At 42.0% G+C, this 19,761-nt stretch overlaps 1 protein-coding gene across 2 annotated transcripts in view; it reads right to left on the bottom strand.

Moving 5' to 3' along the window:
• LOC131456887 (NACHT and WD repeat domain-containing protein 2) overlaps nucleotides 1-19,761 on the bottom strand; it is a 52,947-nt gene that overhangs the window by 27,993 nt on the left and 5,193 nt on the right. For both annotated transcript variants that reach the window (XM_058625557.1, XM_058625558.1), the window contains exon 3: nucleotides 13,418-13,506. In XM_058625557.1, the coding sequence (XP_058481540.1) occupies nucleotides 13,418-13,506 (89 nt within the window). The remainder of the gene's footprint in view (nucleotides 1-13,417; nucleotides 13,507-19,761) is intronic.

Here is a 19,761-nt window from a genome sequence, read left to right as displayed (position 1 = left end):
AGCAGAGGTGTGTGTGTGTGTGTGTGTGTGTGTGTGGTCTACGGCACGCTGCTGCAAACACGCCCTCCCACTGATGGCTTCCTGACTCTCGTGTAGCTCTTAGCCTCCTGGCTGAGGCCTGACAATGGAATATACATTACACCTGATGGCCTTTGTGGCTCGGAGGCTCAGGTGTCAGTCCTCAAAAAATGCATAATGAATATTATCACACCACTCTTTTTTTTTTCCTCTTGCTGCTGTTGTTGTGGATCAGTCTTCCTGATTCCTGCGTTGTGCGATGAGTTAAGTGATTATTTCGCCTTTGAAGCGCCTCGATCACCTCCCCTTGATCACCTCCCCTCGATCATGTACGGCAGTGAACTTTATTTAATACAACCTGTGTTTGATATCATTTTCTCCGCTTCCCAATGTCCTCTCTGTCCCGAATGCTGTGGCAAACACACACACTTGCACAAGCTAGGTTTTCCGCAATTGTCACTGGAGGACGAAGATTTTTCTCGGCTCAGGGGAAACTGAGGTTGGGAAGCACAGTTTCTCAGAAATACTACCCCTATTCTAGTAATATAAAGCTAAATGCAAATCAATGACGTATTCCTTTAACAGAATTCGGCAAAAGAAATAGATTTTTTTTTTTTTTTTCAAATTCTGTGTCACTGCAGAAGGATAAAAATTAATTATTGTTGTATTATTTGCTCCTCGCAATAAGAGGAGGATTGTTGCGGTTTCCTCCTCTCACCCGCTATCAGGAGGGACATTTCAGTCAACATGACTTCCTCAACAAGTCCTCTTTTATTCGCTGAAACTGTTTTCATCGCGGCGACTTCCTCCCTCAAGCGTGTGACTTTTTTTTAGAGATTTTCTATGCTTCAATTCCATTTTTATGTACAAAACAAATATGGGCATGAAACATTAACACTCCGGTATCTAAACCACCCGTTTTAAGCTGTACTATGTGGGATTTTTACCCTTATTTAACAGCTTTGATCAAGATCAGGGCCGCCGACTCTAAGCAGAGATAAATAAGCAGAGAAATACCGTTGTCGGAGGAAGCGACAGCAGTGGAAACGACGGTCTGATAAAGCGAGAGAAAAAAATGACCAAACTTGCAAAGTTCTGCTTAAAGAAACATTTTAGAGAAGTAATATTTTCATCACAGCTTTACAACCCCGCCCTCTCTCTCTCTTTCTCTCCTCTTCCTCTGCCGGTAGTATCTGCAGCCTCACAGCAGCAGACAGAGGAGTCTCCTCCTCTTCCTCTCTTCAGTCAGGAATACGTTGTATTTTACAGATGTAGAAATAGATCAGGTTGGGATCAGGGGGCCAAAAAAGTATAAGGTTCTGCCGCGGAGGGAAGTGAGGATAAAGTGATTGAGCAGCGAGAGAGCCTGCTGCTGTCCCCCTTCATGCTCTGCTGCTCGCCACACTCGCGAGCTCAAACGAGTTAAGCCGGGCACATCATGAGTGACACATCCGCAGTGTGGCAGAGAGCAGCAGTGAGTGAGTGAGTGGCAGTCCCCATTTAACCGGCTGGCACCGGAATGGAGAGTGTTCCTCTTTACTGTGACAGTCTGGGAGACGCTGGCCTCTCCCTGCGATCGGTGGGAGCAGCGAGAGGTTTCGGGGGGGGCCTCGGCTCATCTGCTCGATTGTCACCGCTGCGCACCTGCGAGCAGCTGCATCACTGTGTGGAAGGAGACAGCTGCAGACACACCGCGTGTTCCCCCGCGCTGCCCCAGGCTGTGGCAGCAAACAAATATTTTCGTTAACAATCAGCCTCCAGCTGGATTGTCTTGAAAAAAACCTTAAAGTTATCTTCTTGCAAGTTTACACTCTGTATCGGTACATCTGGGTAATATATCAATATTATACCAATTTAATGAAGACCACAGAATGTGGTGAGGGAGGTAACAAAGGACAGGGCATGAAAATGTATGAAAATGTAAAAAAAAGGCTGTTCCAGTTATGATCTTGAGGCAAATGTGTATGATTAAATTAAAATGAATGGAATTGATGTGAAATTCTAATCAAGACTGTGACCATATTCATAGGCAGAGTCACCTTATGTTTCCTATAATGTCATAATATTCTTTATTAAACATTAGAAAGCCAAGGAAATACACCAGATATCATCGAAAATAAAAGTATGTAATCAGGATTATCTAAACAGCTGGAGTACAGATGTTACTGTATTTTTAGACCGTATCACACTATTTACAGCAGATTGTCACGGTCTTGTGAAGAAAGCAAGAAAACCTTTCATGAGCTCAATGAAAAAGCCTGTGTCCAGCTTTTATTTTATCTTGTTTGTTGGGACATAGCCTAAAGATATTGAGATATTATTTCTAAACCATAAGTCACTCACAGAAAGGACATGCAAGACTTTTAAAATTGTAGAAATGTAGTTTTCTTGTCCAGTTTGATCATGATTATATCATGTGTAGGATTTAGTGGCATCTAGAGGTTGACTTGCATATTGCATTTTAGCAAATAAACATGGACCTGTGTACACTGGAAAATACAAGACAAGAACACACTGGAGGATTTCATTCACTAGAAAGAGGAGAAATGTACATTTTGATAATCAGAGAATTAAATCTAAAATAGGAGCACATACTTACATAACTTTTAAAATGTAAAGAAAGGAAATGTTCCTTTGAAAAGTTGTTGACATTACCACTACACATTTTATGTGCATGTTTGCAATTTTAACCCATGAATTGGCTTCATTTAACGGTCAAAGATGTAATTATTGTGTGGACAATTATTGTTGTCCACACAATAATTGGACAACAATAATTTGTGTCCAAATTATTGGACCAGTATTTCTATTTCTGAGCGTGTAATACAAAAAAGGTCGTTCGAAGGTTACATGACACACCATTTCTTGACTTTCAAGGAATAATGAATTAATAAAGACATCATTTAAATAATATATGACATTACTTTTAATAGAAGCCCATCTATTCTCCACTCTGGACTGTGAGATTTACTGTGAGTGTCCAGAGAAAAAGAAAGAAAATCATGATTTCTCCAAAAATACTAATTGGAGCAAACAATGTTATTGTTTGCTATAACAATGTAATGTTATTATTTAAATGTATAAGTAGATTTTCCTTTTGCCTAACTTGTCGATCCAGTTTGCTTTAAGTTTATCAGCAGTGACTTATGAGATTTGACAACAGAGGAGTCGGAGAACATTTGACATTCATGCAAAGGTAATTAAATACAAATAATTGATCCTGGAATTGTTGGAGCGAAGCATATTGTACGTTGAGGAAAACCACACAAACAAATTGACGACATGCGTCTCCCTTGTCGTCAACTAATGTAGGCTTTTACTTTGGAAAAAAAAAACACCCCGTCTCCCACTCACTCGTGCGCTCATGATAAATATCCCTCATGTCGGTCTGTTGTGGAAAATGCATTGTTTGGCACATCAGTCACTGAGTATCAGTGTCACTAATCTACTTCCAGCACTCGTGTGGGAGAACTGCAATCAGCCTTGTGCTGACACAGACCTGGGGGGGGGGGCCGTGGAAGGGAATGAAGTGAGATGCGCGTCCCCCCGGTTACGGCGCGGGTTTCCGCTGGGTTTCAGCAGGTGATTGGGAGGATGCACGGTAATTAAAAGATAAATGAACACATTAGTCATATCCGTTCGCTGCGTGCGGGGAGGAAAGACTGATTCAATTTGCCACATCACCCTCTGTGTTCGCTCGAATGTGGAGGGATGAGAAGTGAAAGGGACGTGACCATCTCCGGGAGTGTTTATCTGAAATGGGCACGGACTTTCAAATATGAACAAACCACTGTTCTATTCAAAAAAATATATAAAAAAACGAGTCATTCCACCATGTTCGACGGGATAAATACTCTCTGCTGCTGTATACACACAAGCGCTCCCCCAGTCAGGTCTGATAGTATTGCCTGTTTTCATATGAAGGACGCAGCATTGAAATAATGTCAAATAATGTTCACAAAGAACAAACCGAGGCAACATTGAAGCTCCAGCTTTAAGAGAGGACGTCCTCCTATAGCTTCAAAGCGTCCTTGTGTCTTTTGCGTCCTCGGCCTCTTTTCCTTTCAGCCAATGATGTCTTTGTTCTCCTGATTACTTTTTCCTCTAACTGCACTCAAAAATATGACGGCGATGAAGGCGCCATCGCTTGCGTAAGAGCCGAGGAGGCTTTTGCTAAGCTGCTTTCTAATGCCCTTGGAAGGCGTTTGCTGATGGTGGGTCAGAAGCAGGAGAATTATTATTTATGGAATTATACCAAAGATGCCCTGAAAGAAAGGGCATGAAATCAGGCTGAGAAAATTTTTTTTAAAAATAGGTATGTGTTAACATAAATATATCCTAAGCTCTGTACTGCAGGCAGTTTTATTAAGAACATGAAGCAAAGCTCTGAGAGTGTTTATGAGTGAATATAGTTTTCCTAGCGCTTGAGGAAAGTGTAGGTTTAGTAGCTAATCCGTCGCCAAGTATGACATTTTTTCCCCTGATATGAAATGAACAGTGGGGGAAAAAACGGATTCCTACGGAAGTACTGTAAGTAGGCTTTACGCTTTAGTGTTTGATCTATTCTTGCCATGTCTTTCTTTCTTTTTACATGTGTCCTCTGAGGTTAATTCAAGTTGTGTTTCAAATATATTAAATTTTGCCATACGGGAATGAATGACAATTTTTCTGATTTTTTTTTTACCCCGCATATTTAAAATGATGACTGTGCGATATTTGTGCAGATCCATGAGAAACAAAGATGTTTTCTCCAGTCTGTCGGAACAATGTTTCATCTAAAATGTTTGGGCGTTTGGGCGAATTGAAAATCCCAGTAGGCTGTATTGCGATTTCGAAAAAAATTCGATTAATTGTTCAGCTCTAATTTGCAAATGTGTTTTTTCACTGAAATGTTAAGTTTTATTTCAAGATTGGAACATGATGCAAACTCCCCAGAAAGTTACTGTTATTTTTTAACGACTTAAGTTAATTTAAAGGTTAAAAAGTCATACAAACACAATTTCAAATAAAAATTCACGACAAGACACCATCAAAAACACTCAACTACTCTGTTTCTTGATGCAAGGGTGAGAAAATATGAATAACTAATATTGTATCAGTGCAGTGTAACCCTCTATAAAGCTGCTCAACAAAGATCAACTTCATAAAATGTGTCATTATCAACTTTATTATACAGTATAAACTGCAGCCTTTGAAATCTGCGGATTGCACTGCTTCCAATTGCGATTTAGAAAAAGAATTTATTCTACCATGTGCTCACACACACTTTATAATGAGACCGAATGACTGACTATTGTGACTTTTCATGAAAAACTGCTCAGGGATATACTTGTGGCGCTTGAAAGGTTAAAGTGAGGCTTGTAGTATGATGACATATTTTTTTTTAAGAGCCAGTCAGACACAGTTTTGGGGGGGAAACACTGAGATTTGTCAGTTCAGGGGCATCCGCACCAGATGTGGCTGCTTTAGAGTTTAATGGTAGCAGACGCAATGTGACGGCTCCATGAATTTATACCTACACCTAAAGAGAAACCATGAACCAAGGTGTGTGCAGTTTTGATTATTCCTATAATGTAAAAACACCCAGACCCAGCTCTAGACATTGACACACTACTGAAATGTACCTTATTTTTTGCATCATTACATTACATGGCGTTAGTTTTAGATGCATATAACCGTACATGTTGGATCCTGGAGTCGTAAAAGGTCCAGTGTGTAAGAAACATGGGTGGCACGAGATGGCAGCCTATGTGAAGCAAGACCCTTGGCTAAAGTACACCAAAAAGGACTTAGGCTGAGGCTACAAAAACCAAACAAATCTTATTTTTAAGCAAGCAAACACTTATACCAACGTACTTGATGTCTGTCAATGGGAATTGTGGGGTAAAGCTCACAATATGTTAAATATGATAAATCGTGACATCTGTCTTACCGAAGAACAGGTGAAAGTGTCGGATTTGCACCACATTCTATTCCTAACACTGTCTCTGTGACTGTGTTTTTCTGCCAGTAATCTCCATTTCATGTTGCCCTCATTCCGGTAATAAGTACCACCACAAGGACTCATGAAGTTGTCATGAAGTGTTGAGGATTATAATATAATACTGTACCGATATTTTGTCCAACCCCTAATATACACAAGTTAATCAGTCCAGAACTGTGATTGCATTCATCTACTTGGTTCAAACATGAACCATAGTTTAAAATGTACAAAAACAAAATTGATATAAAGTTCTAAAATGTAATTGTTCACATTATTTCTGTTTCCTGTGGAGTTTTTGTCTGGATTTGATGAGAATTCATGGGAACCAGCACAGACTCTTAACTGACACATCTCACATCTCTTAACTGCCCTTTGGCTTCTGCATATTCCTTCACATTCAAGTCTGCAGAAGTTTTCTGGGAAACAAATATCTGTTTTTCTTTTAACCGCGCATGAACCCCACAGCTTTTTTCTGTTAAAAGTTAAAACCACCGACGGTGTAAACAAACTGCTGCTCGAGGGAGGGGAAAAAAGCTTGGCGTCCGTTCCTTTCTCTAATCAGAGAACAACTGCCTGCAGTGTATCATTTGGGTAATATCACTCCTCGTGAAGCAGAGGGTTCGCTGCAGACCATAGATAGCAGGGTAGACAAAGGCTGAAGTGAGATAAGGAGCGACTAGAAGCTACCTGGGAAACTAATGGGAGCTATGTTCAGCTGAATAGCTCTCAAAGATCATCGAGATCACTTATATTTTCACATAATAAACGTCAGGTTTCATAGTTTTGGATGAAAACGACTTAATGGCTGCTGTATCCGACCAATTGAAGCCATCTGTCCATCACTTTTTTTGCATATTGATGCTCATATTTTCTGAGATATTCTGCTGACAGCAGATAACTATAACCTTCATAGTGACCGCAATAAGACATCATTTGAACAGCATGGACATTTCTCCGGAGGGTTATAAAAACACAGTGTAACCGAAGACTGAAATCTATTTCCCATTTGATGATATGTGCTGCTTGTCATTCAGCATCATTCCTGCGGAGGTGGCTGGCGTGATTTTATGTATTTCTGTGGAGACTAAGTGCAGAGGACAACCGTCTCCAGGCAGGACAGTGGATGGAGACGGCGGCCTGCTGCCAAGGAGCGGAAAGCAAAGGACTGTATGAGAGAGGCAAAAAATGAGGTGAACAGATGGAAGAGTGAGGGATAAACTGGGGTGGTGCCAAAGTTTCAGGTTTTGAAGTGTTTCTCTTTTTCAAATTTTCCACATCTCAAATCCCACTTTGAAGACACCACATGTGGCGTGGTCATGCTTGAGGTCCTTTATCATAAAAAGGAGAGAGGGTTGGTAAACTAAAAAAATAAAACAACTTCAAATTTAAGTGGGTGATATTTTCAAAGAGGGCTGCATCTTGTATTATAAAACTGACAGCCATATTCTGCTTTATAACATAACTTGAGTTAAAGAATAGGCTTTAAAAAAAAACACACACTGTCAAATCCTGTCTCGTCTTCCATCGTTTTGTTTGTGCTGTGACGCATGACTGACAGCCGTTGAATGAATTCGCACAGCGGTGGCCGGGTAATCTTTTTTTTTTTAAATTGTCCTAAATGTGTGTGTGTGTGTGTTTATGATGCCAACTGAGTTTGGCAACCATAGCAAGAGCTGACCATATTTTTTACAATGCTGCTTGGCCTGTGAACTCAGTTTCTAAGTTTCTCAGTTTCTATATCCAGATTGTATCTAGCTTGATTTTGTTTGGCAGTCTGGACAGCTAAAAAACACATGGGATCCGATTTTTCCAAAGCGGATTCAAACCAAGTGGAGGAGTTCAAGCACCTCTGGGTCTCGTTCACGAGAGAGGGAAGGAGGGAGCGGGAGATCTACGGGCGGATCGGAGAAGGCAATTGGTCTGTTGTGGTACAAGTGTGCTAAGCCGAAAGGCATCTATGTACCAACCCTCATGAACTTTGGGTAATGACCGAAAGAACGAGATTGTGAATACAGGCGGCCAAGATGAGCTTCCTCCGCATGGTAGCTGGGCTCAGCCTTAGAGAAAGGGTGAGGAACTCGGACATCCGGGAGGGGCTCAGAGTAGAACCGCTGTTCCTCCACGTCGAGAGGAGGTTACGATGCCTCTTGGACGCCTTCCTGGGGAGGTGTTTCAGGCATGTCCTTCTGGGAGGAGACCCTGGAGCCGACCCAGGACACGCTGGAGGGATTATACTGTATCTCTCAGCTGGCCTGGGGAACGCCTTGGAGAATGCCTCCAGAGGAGCTGGTTGAAGTGGCTAGGGAGAGGGCTGCTGCCCCCGCGACCCGGACCCAGATAAGCGGAAGACAACTAACGAATGAACAAACAGATTCAAACCACAAACGGAGGTGGTTTCGAATTGGATCGATTCTGATCAGATTTTTAGACTGCTTTTGTTTTTTGGTCTGTAACTATATAAAAGACTAGACAATGTCAATATGGACACACGCAGCTCAGATCTGATCACTTGCAATACAGTATATAATGTGAACAGTTGGTCAAGGAGGAACACATTGTGATCGGATATTCTTCAAATCAGATTTGGGCAACTGTCTAAAGAAGGCCTATTATTCATATTCTCTGCCACTAGGTGTCACAATAGCACCTGCATTTTGAACCAAACAGTTGCGACATCGTCCACAGCCTCCAGCTTTCTTACAACCGCACCCAATTCCTACTGTCCTGTTCTCCATACAGTCTCCTGACTTCAGGAGAGCCAGCAAGTGCCCACTCAGCAGGTTTGCAGGGCAATTCTAGCATTGCCAGTGCCCCGCACCATGTTGTGTGTAGTGAGAACTGAGAGGAATGTGTGAAGCGATGTGACCGTGGTGGCGTCTTGAGTTTTATTTGATTAATTATTCATCAAACTAATTTCATTGCATTTGCGTCATCTAGTTTGCGGATTATACGAGGTCGATTGGGATCGCACTGCATTGAGATGGAAGGTGGTGGAAGGTGCAGCATATGTGTAATTCACAGTGTATCGATAGCGCCCAACACAATTTTAGCCAATTAAACCCATAATAACATCACAAGACAAAATAAAACCAACATAAAAACATGTATCAACAAATATATTGTATCTTGCATTGGCTTCACAAACAGATCCGATCACACTCGGCATAACCTTGTTCCTTGCCTAGGATACAAACAATCTACCTTATCTTCACGTAGTTGTTGGTTGCCGCAGTATTATTTTAAATCGTGTGTGTAGATCTAACCTTTACCTCCTGCATGTGGGAGGACGTGATGCAACACGGGTTATGGGCTCTGACATTAAAGACTCTGTAAGCTGTTTTTTTTTTTTTTTTGTCACAAAATGACCTTATCAAACAACTGTAGTTTACGATCAGATTTAGGTGATTCTATTCTCCGTGTTTCAATGATATAAAGAGAATAGGTACATGTGATGTGAAGTGGAACTCGGCTACTCTGGCAGACAGATGCTGATGACAGAGAGGGGATGGCGGGTTAGCAGGCGGGAGCCAATGACGGATGAGCTGTGAGCTGGGTTTGGATGACTGTCTGGCCAGTGGGGGAATGAGCAGTGCAGGGGATGAAGACTGCTATGAAGCAGGATTGAATGACTGCAGGCAGACGACAGGGCCGTGAACTGAGAGAGTGGACTGGCTGAGTGAAACTGCAGCAAAGGCATTGTTGAGCAAGCAGACACAGGTTTAATGGAAGAAAGGGCAATATCGTTTCTATTTGATTTGCTTGTAGTTGTGAACAATGGTAACCCAACATCTCTAATTTCAAAGACACAATCGTTGAATATGACTATATTTGTATATTATGTATATTAGAGTTGTTTTTTTGTTCATTTGCGATTTAATTCATCTAATTAGAGGTTGACCGATATAAGTCTTAAAAGGCCGATACAGTATGTGATGCTTTTTTTTGCTGATTTTAAATATATATATTTGTGAATATGACCATTTAAAAAAAAGATGATACAGAAAAAATCCTTAACTTGAATAAACATTTATTGTTAAAGTTGCTGACTCTACACGGTTTGGTTGGTTTTCCGTTAGCATAGTACCTCCTCGACGTGGGGGCGGAGTCATCACAGCACGGCTGCACGAAACTGCAGTGACTTCGTTTTATACACACAAAGACACTTGCTTTGTCTCTCTAGTCTGAATTTGTATCTGCAAAATAGTGCACTTATGTCTTTTAGATAAAAATAATGCATAACAAAAGTTATCAAGAAAGACTTTTGCAGACTTCATGTTTATTATTGTTCGTTTCTGAAAAGAAAAATGTGTAAACCTTAACGTTTAAGTATAGCACTAGTTGGAGCTACTTTGTCCATTTAGGTAAGTGTAGAGACAAGATGGTGACCTCCCATGAAGGTCACCCTCTTAGCACCTTTTGTGCTATTAAGTAGCACAAAAGGTGACAAAAATCAATTGATTATTATTATTTTTTAAATTATGGACAACTTGCAATTAGTATATTCAATTCCTGCCAATAAACCCTACTGAAAGTTACACGTCTCATAATGACTTTCACCTTTTTTCAAATTTTTTTTATTTAAAAAATTGAAAATTTACCACTTTAATGTTGACATGTGAAGAGTGACCACTAAATGAACAAGTCAGGTCGTGATTTCATTAATATACGAGTGGCCACGTATACCAGACTCCAGATGGGTTTTATTGGAAAACCTACATCGATGGAGACTAATTGTTTTGTTTCCACTGACTGAGGCGAGCACAACCTCACCAACAGTAAAGTGTGTTTGTGGTGACAGATGCATCGAAATCTTGTCTGCCCCCGATTCCTCTGTGTATCCTCGAGTATTCTCTCCTCTGTTCCCACACTGTCGCTATGCCCGTCTGTTTTGTGTAATTGATGGCAAAATGTGAGCATTCAGTAGTAAATATGGGACCCCCACCCCCTGCCTTTGCCACGGTGCCCTGACTGAATGAGGACGCTGTCCTCCGCCTCTCGGCTGGATTTCCACACACTCTGTCCCCCTCTCCATCGCCTTCAGGGAAAAGTACCGGATGGAAAACTGAGTCGAGTGATGAGGGACCGCGAAAAACTGGGTTTCATCAGCTTGGCATATGTGTGTCAGTGTGTGCGCCAACTGACGTGAGCATGGAGGTGAAAACCAAGAGACATGAATGCGGCTCGAAAAAGAATCGACTCGCACCCAGCGCTTTCACGCGAACAATTATTCACAAGCAAAAGTCACAAGTATGTATCACTATCAAGCTACAGCAGACTGCTTTCAGCCAAGGTGCCAGATCTCACATGGTGGGTAAGGATTGGGGGGGGGGGGAGAAAGGGAGGAGTAAATGAGTCATCTATGAACTGCAAAATGATTTCAGCTCACGTCACATCCAGCTGAATCACCAGACCTACATGTGGCCACACATACAGTAGCAGAGCCAAAGTGTCTTCGCGTGGCATTTCTCGCTTCATCTGACACTTTGTCTATCACATGCAGACACTTGATAGATGTTTGTTAGGTTTTGTCCCTTTGACATCACCGACGTTCAAGTGACGTGTAACACTGGCTGCCTACATTAAGTCTTAAATTGGCAGTAACTGCAGTAAGACATACAGTCTGTGAGAAAGGCTCAATAGTGGTTTATCACCGTGAATAATTGGGACATTAAAATCTCACTTTCGAGCTTTGCAGTGAATGACAGATGATGCTTGGTTTTTAAGTAATCGGCTCGTCTTCCCCTGAAACCTCATCGACGTAGAATTCTAAAATAAAAAGAGCTTCAGAATAAAGCGACAATCGCGGTTTATGGCTTTTAATTGGAACCAACCATTTCACATTTCTACAAAGCAGGGATTTGTTTATCCCCTTTGGTTTCTCTTGACAGTCACGGAGCACAGTCTGATGTGAGATAGAGACGCTGTGTTAAAACACGGCAACATTTCCACTCTTTTCTCGTTGTTTTTGTAATTTTATACTTGTCAAGATACAGTATATTTGCTTTAATGTGGCAGTAGATTACTATATATTGGGATATTATAAGCAAGGTGATATATTGAAGGCCCGAGCACTCACACATTGGTGCGAGGACCTATTAGAATTACTGGAAATAAATTTGAATTTGAATTTTTGAGGTGCTAAACGAAAAGTGGCACACATTAGAAGTGGTGATTTTTTTTTTTATAAAATATGACACAAAGCCGGACCTAAGTCATGTGATCAGAATTTAGGCGGATTTCGACCAGTCGCCTCGAAACAGGAAGTGGCCTGTAACTTTAACCGATCAGCTCACTGGAAACTTGGGAACACACATCCAAAAACATGGACATTTTAAATTTATCCTCCAATTCACCATGAAACAGAAAGTGAAAAAAGAGACCTGGCCAGAAAACATCAGCACATGAAAACTGAGTCAAGGACATAGCACCACCTGCTGGCAGGGCGGCAGCTGCAAGAGCCTTTTTATGCCATGTAAACAGGTTAGACAAGACTAAAATCCATCTAGTGTTAGTTGACCTAACATACCTGGATAAGGCGATTCATAGTCCAATGACTCCTGCATGTATATGCTTTGTCAGACTGGAGTCATACGCTGCATTCCGTGCATGCACTGGTCTTTGACCCGGAAGTAGGAGACGACGACGTATAAACTGTAGGACTGTTGCCTGGAAATCATATGACGACGGCGTCTTTCTTTGGACAACCACAAGAGCCATTGCTCGATATTATGTCTATCATGATTAGCATACAGAACCACAGCACAATCCATATCACCGTTCACTGTTTGTTTTTATGTGACGTAAAGGTCAACAGGAAACCGATTCAAAATGCAACATCTTATTGAGAGATACAGCGCCACCTACAGAGGGGAATCAGACGTAAACGGCCAATACATCGATTTCCTCCTCCTTAGCTCGATTAAACTGTGCGTGTATTAAGTGTTAGCATGCAATGAGATTTAGTTAGTAGCAATCTATGGCAGAAATCTTTCACCTTACTCTGGGACTGTCGTTTGGATTTGTTAAACAAACAACCAAACCTCTGATGGCAATCTTTGTGTGTGCACTGACGCTGATTTGCAATGCAAATGATCATGATCAGTGGCCTTCACAGGGAGTGTGCGGCAATTCTCTGACAACAACAAAGGGAAAGCCCTCACAGCACACTGCCTTACCCACAGCCAGATTTGTGCCAGCCCTCACCGATTGAATCCTTATCTATGCTGGCCTTCTGTCCACATGAAGATACAGAGTCCCCAGCATGGAGCCCTGGGGAGCTCCTCCAGGCAACAATGGCTGTATTACACCGTGATGTAGGAAGATTTGGATGCACTTTACAGTCAGTTCTGGCAAATCCACACGTCCTTGGAGCCATTAGAACAAAGATGAAAGTAAAAAAGGGAAAAGAGAAGTTACCTGGAATTCAATGCCATAGTTTTCCCTGCAGAAGTCTCGTAGTTTGGGGTAAACGTGTTCTTTCAGTGCGTTCCTCTCTGCTTCTGTGTCTGAAAACAAAAACGAGCAAGAATCTTATTCCACTATTCTGCATGCGTGTACAAATAAAGCAGGTTTTGTCTGCTACATATATATGTATGTGTGTATATATATAAATATATATATATGTGTATATATATATATATATATATATATATGTGTGTGTATTTATATATATACATATACTGTATGTCCGATGGGTCAGACATCTCAATATCCAAAAGGTACATAATAATAAAATGTTAACCAAGCAAACAAACAAAAAATACCAATTACAACACTTTATGACAAGTTTAAGTCCTGTTTCAAGGGATATTTTGTCTCTTAATAAGCACTACCTTTTCACACTTTTAAAAAAAAAGTACAATTGCTGAGAAGAGCCAGTGCTGACACAAGCACAGTTGAAGAATGTGGGTTTATGCAGCATTACAAAAGCAGTGATCATATTGGACAGTGTCACAGAGCGAGAGCCCACGGCTTGTTGATGTGTCCCACTTTCTTTTCTTTCTTTCTCTTTCCCCTCTCTTTTTCACTGTCTTCCAAATGGTTACTGTAATTTATTTGGACAAGCCCACCCCTTCCATCCTCTCTTTTTTTGAAGGGTGTGGATGGACGGGTGAAAACGGAGCAAACCCAGCAGAAACCCCCTTCCTCCTCTGCAGCCAAGTATCAGACATACCCATGCACACGTACATACGGGCGCACAGAGAATACACTATGGTGGCTGCAGCTAAAAACAGCCCTTCAGGCACAAAACCGTGTCATACACAGCGCGAGTAGGAGAGCCCACAAATTTAGTCTGACGTATCTCTCCCTCTCTCTCTCTCTCTCCCATCTATATTTAGTAGGGCTTTTGGGCGATTGCCGCACACGTATCCACCAACAGCGACCCAAGCAAAATGTCACATCAAAGCTGTAACGGTACTCAAATGAAATAAATGGCGGGTATTGCATCACGGAGAACTCGTCTCATTCCGTCCGAGATGTGGTAATATTATAGTATTACAGTATTATAAAAGAACAATGTCTCACAGTGTCACTGATGACGTCATAAGTGCAAAAATAGCAGCGTTTTATTTTTGGGGGAATGTTGACGAAACAAGTGCAATCCAACTCTGCATGGTGCCATGCTGTGCTTCCATGTGACCTGCCAGACTTCAATGTGTCGCTGTTTGGTTGTGCTGATAACAGCAAAGACGCTGCTCTCTCTCTTTCCCCTCCTTGTTTTTTTTTTGTGGGATGATGATGAGTTGTGGCAGCCTGACTTATGTGTGTGTGTGTGTGTGAGTTTGTATATGTGTGTGTGTGTATATCCACCCAAATGCAAGGGAACAAAGACTGGGTGCTACATTTGCTCTCTCTCGCTATGTGTGTGTGTCCTTCCTCTGAATTTTCTCTTCATTTCAATAGTGCTGACCAATCTACCTTTTTCTTTCAGATATGTCCTCTCAGCTCTTCCCCCCCCCCCACTTTCTCACTTAATTTTCTTCCTCCCATGCCCTTTGGAGAACTCATACTTGGCCGGTTGAAAAGAGAGATATTTTACAGTAAATGTTCCTGGTACAATTCCTTCTGATTTAACTGTCTTTCACACCAGCGTATTGCAGACTAAAAATGATTTTATAAAAAATATGTCCAGGGTGTACCCCCCCCCGCGGCCCTCATGTAGAGGATAAAGCAGTAGAAGATGGATGGATGGAATAAAACGTGCTTCATTCGTGGACATGCTTGTTTTACCTGAACAGTAAAGCAAAAAAGGCCAAATGGATTTTGCTGTCCAATGACTGAGAAAACTATGACAAGATACTTTCCTTACGGAGTGTTTTCATTACAAAAGTCATCTTTGAGAGAAAGGTCAACTCTATTAAAGATGCACCAGAATATCTTGGACGTTTGTGTGGCGTCCTTTTGCTCTTTCCATTGGCATTGACTCCGCAGGTTTGTGCCAGACCTGGTCACGTGTTGTCCCAGAAAGATTCAATCATAGCTTGTTGTTTTAACGGCCGACTTGGAGAGCAGTATACGTCACGGTTGCCTACGTAACAAGAGTTGTTAATGTGATGGTAATGTGTCCGCTGTTGATGGGTCTACTTTGTCCGGCAAAAAACATTAGCACTGGGGCGACCACCCTTGTCTGAGAGCTGGAATACTTGTAAAGTTGAACATGATTGCTCCGCACGCAAGGCAAGAGACCCACGATGCTGTTTGGTGATGCCTGATGCGGCCCCATTCAAAATGAATGAGAGGCACTTCAGCTGATGCCTTCACTGCATATGTGAGTCAGCTGTCATGCTTGGCTTTCTCTGTCTGCAGGTGTCTCCATAAATGTTGAGTAGAGGTGAGATCAGGTGTGTTTGGAGTAAAAGCCGTGACAGTTAGTCCGTCTTTGGTCTTCTTGGTTCCTCGCAAGCTGTTTCATGTGTTTATGGTCATTATGCCTCGTCCAGCACGTCTTGAAGTCTATTCAAATCTGTGTGTTTTTCTGGCACTGTCACACTGCTAAGTTTCTTTTATAACCGGTGCAGGCTGCAGGTCAGGTCATTTACACAAGCCTCTGATTTACACAAGCCTCTGAGTAAATCTATCCAGCTTCAATTACAACCTACGACTACAGGGAATCTGACCCTTTGTACAAGAAAGTTGCCCCAAAATTAGCTTAATCCACCTGCTGGCTTGGTGTAATAGGAATTAATCTTCTTATTTTTAAAGGTTTATGAATCCGCAAGCTTCATGATTATTTCCAGTTCGACTTTCAAATAACAGATTATTATTAGTGCAAGTGTTTGACAACAAAACCACACATCTCAGAAGCTGCGAGCACATTTAGAGTTTTATAAAGCAATTCCAGCATTACCTAATGTGCTCCTCGCAGTGGTCTCATCAAAAAATGCTTCGCCAAAGCAATCACTCTGCTTTTATCCAGCGACATGGACTGACACTCCAGAGACACTTGGTTCAGAGGAAAAGTCCACAAGACAAGTGTGTCTGAAATGCTTTGATTTGATGGTCATTCATACTGACAAAGATGTTATGACGCATGTGTTGAGGTGCTTAAAGTTTTTTATTTACCAGACCTCTATCCCTATACTGTGGAGTATAAAGGAAATCCATTCCCCTTAAACAACCTGGGGCCACTGGTGCAAAGGGTTGCTCAACTAAATTAAGTGGTTAAATACGTTTGTCTGGTGTGTTGAACCAGGTGAAAATGTCAAGAAGTGCCCACAAAAGGTTTCAGAAGTGGTTGATGAGCAGTTAGATGGGATAAATGTTTTAACTCAGTGGTGGAGGGCTGAGGGGGGCTGGGGGTGAGATCACCTAGATGTCATGTACAGAAACTAGCAGTGTTTTGGCAATTAGATGGGAGCGAAAGAAGTAACACTCTGAAGCTTTAATGGTTTGTCATGACCCCTTTTCAAATTCAGCTCATATCCATATTCTTTCTCACTCCAGTTGTACGTTACGTCTCACAAAAACAAACAGTTACATCATAACACGCTGAAAAATGTCCGTCCCATATGCACTGTCTGCCTTAGTCGATGAGGAAATGCAGCACACAGACTCTAACGTTCAGATCTGACTTCGCACTGCAGCGATACAGCCACACAAGTCAGTGAGCAAATCGATAGCGAATGACCTGGAAGACGCTGTAGGCAAATTGTGACTGTGTGACTCAGCCATCCATAAAGGCCAGATGTTACTGCATTTTCTGAGCGTGGGGAGATCCTCCTATCTGAATGCCACTGCATCAGGGCGAAGGGAATGTACTGGACAGACGGGGCAATCGGTCTCTCTCCACAATCGCAAGTGGCAACTCGTCCGTGACAATATGCTTTGCAACTGCCCTTGGAGTACCCTTTCATTTACTGCCTTTTTATCGCACGGCACACCAGCAGTGAACTAAACCTTCAATGACTGCTGTGTCGCTTTAGAACGGGCTTTTGGTGCAGCTGCTGACGGCACCGCTTCTGTGTTTGGCCCTTGTTTTGCGTCCTTGCGCTCACATGCAGGTCAGCCTTTTAATGCGGTAACATAGTTTGCTTGTGTTACCACTTTAAGGGAGCCAGAGTTAGTTTCCCCAACATGAAAAAGCACTAACTTCTCGAGGTGACATCGGTGCTTACAGCTGTTGCCTAAACAAACCCCCAACTAGGCTTTCAGGGTCTTCACATTAATGCCACAAACCCACTGACGGATGACAGACATTGTCTCTGTGGGTAACTATGGACACATGGTGCATGTGATGTTGTGGTTTATAGGGTTTGAGTTATAGGATTTCTTTTTAAATAGTGAGGTCTGCATGCTTACTTTACAACATACGATGGTTTGGGTTTGGAGGACGTACAGGCTACTGTCATGTACAGTAGGTGTGTAATTAAATGCATAAAAGCTTGTTATTTTCAGTTTGTGGAGAAAGATTTAGTTGATCAGTTTCATTTCATTTTAATAGCTTCACTGGAAACTAGCCAGATGAAAAAAAATAAATTAAGTTTTGCTTCTAAAGTCTTGGCTGGGGGTTGTTTTCAATGGAAACTCAACTGATATATCCTGAAAAGTTTGTTTGGAAAAAAAAAAAAATCTTAATGTGAGGTTTCAAAACTGATGAATAAAACCTTAATTAGATGTTACTGGGAAGACTGTGTTCATTTTCAGTCTCAGCTAATTGTATTAAGCCTTTAAACTGCCCCGTTCCCCCCTTCCAGCACAGCCCTTGATGTGCATATGAAATAAAACTCCGAGTAGTTATGAACCATTTGAAGGCTGTGCCAGTTTTCTCGAGGTTAATTATGTTGGTTACGAGTGGATAAGCACTGTAATTTTACTCAGGTGCATGTACTGGGCTTCTCGCTATCATCGCCATCATTCCCCGCTGAAATGTTTTTGCAGTGTGTGTGCAGTGTGCAGTGTGCAGTGTGCGCGGGGAGTTAAGACGAGTGCACGAGGGCGACTGCCAAATTTAACAGAACAACGTCCTGAGGGCGGATCGCTCTGTGGCGCTGTGGAAAACTGTGAGAGGTCGCAGAGAAACCTGCAGCCAAACTGGACACGGCGAGCGTCAACTCTGCCTTCGGGACAAGACAGGAAAAAACGTAACGTACTGCAGAGTGGCGGTCACTCGAAAAACCCAACCCTCATCACATTTTAATCAACCTTTCTATAAATAAAACAAAAGCTTCTCCCCTTTGTACGGACACCTGTCCTTTTGTACCGCCGCTCTCCCTCCTGTGTTCCCTTTGACTGGAATTGGTTCAGAAAAGCGTGGATGCAACCGAATCACACACATCTGAGGGAGAAAAAAAAAACAAAACTATAACACTGACGGAAAGAGATAAACCCTGAAGGGTAACTCTGGGAATAATTGTGGGGTGTAATGGAAGCTGTCTCTGCGGTGACATACTATAGCCTTGACGATGGTGCATGGGAGGGTTGGATGATTTTATGCATCCCATCCCTTGCAACCTTTTATCAACTGTAAACAGCTTGACTGATCACTTGCATACATATAGCTGCTTATACAACCCATAAGCCAGGGCACCTGGATTGACGACACACAGATGTAATGGAGAAGTCTGTCGACGCTTTAATGGCTCTCAACGGATCATACGGACGTACGTTTGCCAGTCAATTTATTAGGTACACCTAACACAAATTGCTACTCAGCCAATCGCATGGCAGCAACTCCAAGCTTTTAGAAGTGGAAGTGTAATCGAGACGACCTGCTGAAGGTCAAACCGGGCATCAAATGTGGATGAAAGGTGATTTAAGTGACTTGGAATGTGGCATGGTTGTTTGTATCCGGGAATTTCATGCACAATTTGGACTGTGCAATATTAGAAAAGCAGGATATAGTATATCATAAAGATATAATTGAAATCAATTTCCAAATACCAGACAGGGAGTAGCTTAGGGAGACACTGAAAAAGACGGAAGTCCTATTCCAACAATGGTGGGTTTATTGAAAAGAAAATGAACCTCTTAATTCCTCCCTTAAAACAAAAACAATCCCTCATCACCTTGACAGTTAAAATACATAAATACAAATCTGTCATAATTGTTAACGTTAATGGAAATTAACTGCAGTGTCTCCCTTTGCGCCAGTTTCTCTGCTCATGAAGTTCTTCGGGTGTTGCAGTGTGAGGGGCTTAAGTACAGGAAAGTGTATCCATGCAATTAAAATATCAAAGTTTGTCACGCCGTGCCACTGTAGGCATTCTTTGAAGCACTGTATCTATGTGGAAATACTCTCGACAAGCCTCTGTCTACTAGTT

The sequence above is a fragment of the Solea solea genome, chromosome 3 (genome assembly GCF_958295425.1).
Source record: "Solea solea chromosome 3, fSolSol10.1, whole genome shotgun sequence".
In the NCBI taxonomy this organism is placed as follows: Eukaryota; Metazoa; Chordata; class Actinopteri; order Pleuronectiformes; family Soleidae; genus Solea; species Solea solea.
This window is presented reverse-complemented; position numbering and strand designations above follow the sequence as displayed.